The sequence below is a fragment of the Poecile atricapillus genome, chromosome 20, assembly GCF_030490865.1.
Source record: "Poecile atricapillus isolate bPoeAtr1 chromosome 20, bPoeAtr1.hap1, whole genome shotgun sequence".
Lineage (NCBI taxonomy): Eukaryota > Metazoa > Chordata > Aves > Passeriformes > Paridae > Poecile > Poecile atricapillus.
Window position 1 is genome coordinate 5,763,450 of NC_081268.1, and position 6,332 is coordinate 5,769,781.

A 6,332-nucleotide genomic window follows, 5' to 3' on the forward strand; every position below is an offset into this window, starting at 1 on the left:
TACAAGAGAAAGAACCAAAACTCTGCTGTTAGGATCACATTTATCTGGTTCTTTGTGTACACGCTGCTGACTCCTGAATCACAAGCCCCTGTTCTTGCTGCCAGTAATGCACCAAAAGCTGTGTCCACCCATGGCCTGAGTTACTGATTCCTGCTGTGCAGCACAGCCTAAATTCCCTGTTGCTCTGTGTTGCAGGTCAGAATGAAGGAACAATCTCTGTAGCAGAAGGAGAGATGCTCTATGTAATAGAAGAAGACAAAGGCGATGGGTGGACGCGAATCCGAAGGAACGAAGATGAGGAGGGCTATGTCCCCACGTCCTATGTTGAAGTCTATTTGGACAAAAATGCCAAAGGTGCTATGACCTATATTTAATGCTATTATTATTGTTTTATTTGCTTTCACGGAGATAATCCAACCCTGAAGCTGCTCTGTGTTGCAGATAGAGCCTTTTAAGAGTCTGTACAATGCCACCAAGTGCATTATTCTGTACGTGGACTAATTATGGCTTGTTCTACTGCAAAATGTGCTTTTCTTGCTCAGAGAAGGGTAGTGTGGGGGACTGTGAAAGCAGAGGGGAAATGCAGCCTTTCCTGGACAGTGTTTGCTCAACTGTCATTGCCACTGCACACCCAGCTTAGTGCAGGAAGCACAAAGCCCTTTGGGATCATTTGGGCTCTCTTCTGATACCCAGGTGGCATCTCAGACACATCCACAAGTCAACTGCTTGTCCCAAAGTCACTCGGTGGAACTTTATAGAGGGAATATTTAGACTGCTGGTTTGTGTCTGTGTGGGAGCTTTTCAGAGCCTGTTGTGTTCTGGGGACCTTTTGGATTGAAAACTGGTGGTAATTTAGTTTTGTGTCTGTGGAAGGGAAAGGAGAGATCTTACCAAAAACCTTCTACATAGCACTCTGTGATCCTTGATAAATGGGTAAAACATGAAGAAAGCTCCTCTGTTCATTCCCACCTTGCTACATTTCAGATGTATTTGCTGTTTCAGATGACCAGAACTAATGGTTTAATCTTTTGCTTACACGAGATCAATGGAGACATTCAGAGTTTGGACTCAGTAAGATGCTGTTTGTTGCTTTTAATTCCTCCCAAATATTTTGTGTAAGGAAGCAGTGCTGCAGGGCAGACCTGGCTGGTGAAAATGCCAGTGCTGGACACCTGGCAATGGAATACACCAAGAAATCAAAGATTTTAGCCCTGTTTCAAATCAGGATGTGTTAGAACTCCACTGTTAAATAATTTGTGTTTATTCAGTCACTTAATCTTTCAGATTCTCGTGTTTCCTAGCTTGAGAGTTCTTGGTGTGAAACAAACAGCCTCATCAAAGTCAAAAGCAAATGGAACCATTTTCTTATGGGTTTATGGGAAGCAGGAAGAGAGGAGTAGGACTGTGCTCATAAACCAGCAAGTTCAATGTTTGAGTTGGGTGTTAATCAGTGCAGTGCATCATCTGCTGCAGTTGAAAATCTGGGAATTGTTTTATTTTGCCATAAATTTATGTTCCTGTTGGCAAATACATTGTCAGTTGAGATGCAAAAGAGTGTAAAAATTTTAGCCCTCTCTTGTTTTATATTAACCTTGGGAAGAGGAACATGGATTATCCATTCCCCTTTATATCCAGAGCAAGGCTGAAGGATTGGAAATCATGGAATCATAGACTGGTTTGGGTTGGAAGAGTCCCTCTCGTTCCAGCCCTCATACCTTCCATCAGATTAAAAATGCAGACTGTGCCAGGGGTGAAGGCTGATACAGCTGCAGCCATTTCTGTAGCCACAAAGGAAGTTTTCAGATCATTTAAAGTTTCTCCATTAATTTTGCTGGATTTCAAGAACAAAATCAAATGTATCTGTGAATATCTAATGTATAGGAAAGATAATGTTTACCTCTTTTATTTCTCAAGTCTCTGGTTTAAAAGTAAAGCTAAAAGAAAACTTTTCATAGAATGCAGCATAAAGATTTGGAGGAAATGGTGTGTTTAAAAGGTGAGCTTTGTTGCAAGCTGCAAATCGATTTTTAAGATATTGGTAGAAGTGACTTGAGTCCTTGAAATAGAAGCAGTGACATTCCTGAAGAAAACACTGTAAACATGAGAGCATTTTCAAACTTTAGTAATCCTTTCCTCTTTTTGGAAAGAAGGTTGAGCAGCTGGTACCATGAGAGGCTGGTGGCACAAGGGTGGGAGCTCCCAGCCCCTGTGACTGTCCCAGCCAGCAGAGCCAGTCCTGGCTTGGCCTTACCTGCCTGGCCAGGCTGTGTCTGTGCCATGAGCCAGGGGCAGCTCAGTGCTCTGTGAGACGCTGCTGTTTCACTCAGCTGGAGCCTGTGTTGTCAGGGCTTTGCTGCAGAACTGAGCTGAGCAGGACAGGTAAGTTGTGTGCTGCAGGTGCCCTCCTGATCATAGTTTTAGAGGAGCCAAGCTGGGTCTGTGCCCTGCCAGTCCCTGTGTGAGGGCTCCTGATGACATTTACAAGGGTGCCTCTGGTCAGAGGGTGTTGGCAAACCCTGTCACAAAAAGAACAGTAATGCCTATCTTGTTTTGCCTTTTTTTTTTTTTTCCAGATGTGCACAAACCACTTCAGAAAATCTCTGAGTAGGTTTGCATAGGCCTGTCCACCCTTTGTTCTCCTGGTTTGCTGCTACGGTTGTTTTAAGAGCTCTGTTTGAGAAGGTTTTCTTTAGAAGAGATGAATGCACATGTCATATCTCCATCACTGAAAGACTTTGTTAGGTACCAGCTCGGCTCTGAAATGCCGATGAAGGTGCTGCCCTGACCGTGTCCATTTAGTGCAAACAGCATTGCTGTCCTTCTGAATAGAAATGAGAGCTGCAAGCTCTGCTCCTGTTGGGATTCCTGCAGGAAGCTGTTCTGTGCACACCTGGGTGTAGCATCTTGCAGGGCTTTTCTGTACCTGTCGGGTGTCTGGTGCTGAGAACTCTCAAACACAGGAATTAGTTGGGCCTTTCAGCTCAAGCCTGACCAGCCTGTGTTACTGACCATGGTACCTCATCATCTGCTTGGGAACAAAACTCTTTCACTGAGGGATGTTGTGAAATCGTGTGACACAAAAAAGCCTGCATGGAGTAACCAGCTCCGTACAAACCCTGCATTGCACCCAACAGAAATGCCACGTTCCCTTCCAGCAGAAAGCCTGGATGTTTGTTTGGGTGACATGCAGGAGTAGAGGCTGGTTTGGGAGGTTAAACTTCATGATAAAAACTATTTTGGAGCCGTGGGCTGATGAGCATTTTGGGTCCTTTGCAGCTGTGAGTCTCTTCCCCCTCACCTCTGATGATATCAATAATTCCTTATGGGCAGCTCTGGCATTCCCAGTGCTGCAGCTCTGCTGTTCGCTGTAACCATCATGCAGAGCCTTGACTTACATAAAGAAATAGGTAAAAGTTAACCATGCTGATGCACTTTTTATCTAGGATATATCTGATTATTTAATGCTTGCCAAATTATTTAGGAATTGGTAATTATAAACTGGACTGTGGCTTTTTAAAATCCTTTTGTTAAATACATGCCCTTAGTTCTCCCAGTATATAAAAAAAATTGTATATAACATAACTTAAAAACTAAAGTTACTTGAATTTGAGTTGTTTTTATCCTTTTATATGTGTATAAATAGAAATGGTTCTATAGGCTGTTCTTCTGCTTAACCCAGCTGTTTTGATAACTACTCAGTCCCTCTGATGTTGATAAGTGTTTTTGGTTACTCAGCTGCCTGCACCTGGACCTGCATAGGAACTGCTGTTTTGTGTTAAGGTTTGTTCAGTCTGGCCAGTGTGGTTGTCTTGTTTCTATTCTTATTTTTTTTAAAGAATCATCATCTGTCAGGAATCTCTTTATAGCTTGATGTACCATGGTGTCTTCTTCTAATAAACATTATATTTTCTCATTCCTGTGAGGTTTTGGTTTTTGAGTTTTTTTAATGACAGTAATTAGTAGATGGCAATAATTGCTGGCAAAAAATAGTGGCATTTAATTTTCCTAAGGACAGCAAATGGCCCAGAGCTGCTTCTCACTCTGAGCACAAATGCAATTCTTCTCAAGAAAAGTATTTTGTTGTGGCTCTTTGAAAACTTCTTTGTGCTGTCATTTGGAAGGATTTGATGGAAGTGGGTGCAAAGGAGGTGAGAAGGTTCCCCGGTCTCTCAAATGCAAGGGAAGTTTGGATTCATTCTGTATTCCCTTGGATACATCAATTTGGGCCAAATCACGCTCCTGGATTGTAGCTTCACTTGGCCAAAGGAAAAACTTGTCCTCAGTGCCCAGTCTGTGGGAACAGGGATGGCCAGAAGAGAGGTTTGGAGGCTTGGGCTGGTTCACTGAGCTGCATATTCCTGCCTTCCCTTGAGAAGGAAAGGCCTCTGTGGCCTGTGGTGGAAAGGAAGGAAAGCTCTGGATTCCTCTGCAAATTCTTTGATTTAATTTCCTGTTGTTGTTCAGCGTCACTGATGGTCTCTGGAGCTGTTACTTGAACAGATGCAGTGCTGCTTTGCAGACAGAAAATGAAAAAGCTGTTTGTGTTCTCAGTGGCACGAAGCAGGTGCTGGCAGGGTCCTGCTCCTGTGCTTTACTCCCAGAGCACAGCAGAATCCCAGTGATGCTCATCCCAGGCTGGAGGGAAGGGCTGAGGGTGAAGGGTTGCTGTCTGAGTCAGGAGCTTTCCTAAGCCCTGTAACCCAGTAGATGCTTCATTGCTTTATTTCCTTTAATCTCCTGCAGGCAGAGCTGCTCTTAAGGGACCCCATTTCCCCCAGCCTCTTTCTAATCCAGTCTCTTTCTTTTTGTCTTTCTTATGTTTTAGATTCCTAAAGGTGTTTGTGCTGGTGCAAGAACCTCGGGGCGAGCTTGTCACAGAAGGAGAATCAAAATGGTCTGTTTACTCTGCAGGCAGTTAAAACACACCCATGGAAAGCCAGACTCCCAGTCTTGTCTGGAGTTCCCACTTGAAAAATTCAGACCTAAATTCCATCCCAGTACCATTCAGATGCTTGCTCTTTTCCATGGCATGCTACCTGTGGCTCGGATTCCTTATCAGCCTCTCCCACTCTTCTGTCAGCCTGGCACAGCCCCTCTGTCAAACATAACACACACTTCTCCCAGCCCAATCCCTCCCAACTTCTGTCAGAGAACTGCTGGCTGTCCTTGGATGCAGGGCGTAGCCAGAGAGTCCCAAGCATGTTCTGGTCTGTCTTCTGTCCCTTTGTCCCTCAGTCCATCTGGATGTACACACTGGTCCAGCTGCACTTCACACAGTGCCTTTAGTGCTAAACCTGGGTCCTCTCACCAGAGAGGTGGAAAGGAGATGAAAAACCTCCCCTGGGAACAGTGTTATAGCAGCTGGACTGAGCTCTCAATTTGTCAATATTAAATCTGATCCACATGCATTATTCAACATTCTACCTTCCCCAAAAGGTCACTAATACTTGTCAGCCTTTATTTCTCTTTTTTCAAATCCAGGCTGATGCTCATTCCAAGTATTAAACCCCTCTGACCCTGCTGTTTCCTGAAACCCTTCAAGCTCACGTATGTACTTGTTTTCCTGCTTGTTCTGTCTTCCCCCCCCTGTGTCCCTGCTGTTCCTCACACACACACAGACACACACAGACACAGACAGTGGCATTTTGGTTGGCAGCCCTTGTTGCTGCTCACAGGCCTCGTTTGGCTCTGGTTTCAGCCTGCATGCTCGCCCTGTTGCCTTGCCTGCGCCCACCTTCCTCAGGGTCACGTTATTTTGTGGCTGGTGGTTTAATCTCTCTGCAGTTTTCTTTTGGTTGGTTTGTTTTTCAGCATTTCAGACCTGCCTTCTCTTTTTGCATGATCTCCTGTGCGTTCTCATCAGTTCATGTTGAAATAACAGAGTTTTTTTAGATAAATAAAAGAGGAAAGGAAAAAAAAAAAAGAAACTGCACTGTTTCCTCCTCCCATCTTGTCGTGGACTGGACCTGGACCCAGCAGCCAGACAGGAATTGTGACCACCCTGTTCTCACATGGTTTGAAGCAGAAGTAGGATAAGTGATTCTGCACTTTATCATGTCATACAGTGGTAAGAGAGCTACAATATCTCTGAAAATCACATGATCTGGACTTAAACTGCCCAACAAAGGGTCAATTTCCTCTCTAAACTTCTACAAACTTCTGTATTCTAACTTGGTTTCCCCTGAATTGTTACCATTGCTTGGGTTTTAGTCATGGACATGTTTGAGCCCTGCAAGAGTCAGTTGTTACTAAATAGGTCTTGAGGGCCAAATTTATTCATGGGTCCAGACCTTGGTCTGGGGAATCTACTGGCTCTAGTCCAGCTCCACAAT

General features: G+C 44.2%; 1 protein-coding gene across 19 annotated transcripts in view; it reads left to right on the plus strand.

The window, feature by feature from the left end:
* The window catches only part of FNBP1 (formin binding protein 1), an 89,669-nt gene extending 83,709 nt beyond the window's left edge, over nucleotides 1-5,960 (plus strand). For 16 of the 19 annotated variants that reach the window (XM_058853742.1, XM_058853737.1, XM_058853738.1 and 13 more), the window contains 2 exons: nucleotides 196-354; nucleotides 2,574-3,913. In XM_058853742.1, the coding sequence (XP_058709725.1) occupies nucleotides 196-354; nucleotides 2,574-2,608 (194 nt within the window). In that variant the 3' untranslated portion in view covers nucleotides 2,609-3,913. The other 3 variants (XM_058853751.1, XM_058853752.1, XM_058853740.1) reach the window with 2 other exon arrangements.
* The last annotated feature ends 372 nt before the right edge of the window (nucleotides 5,961-6,332 follow it).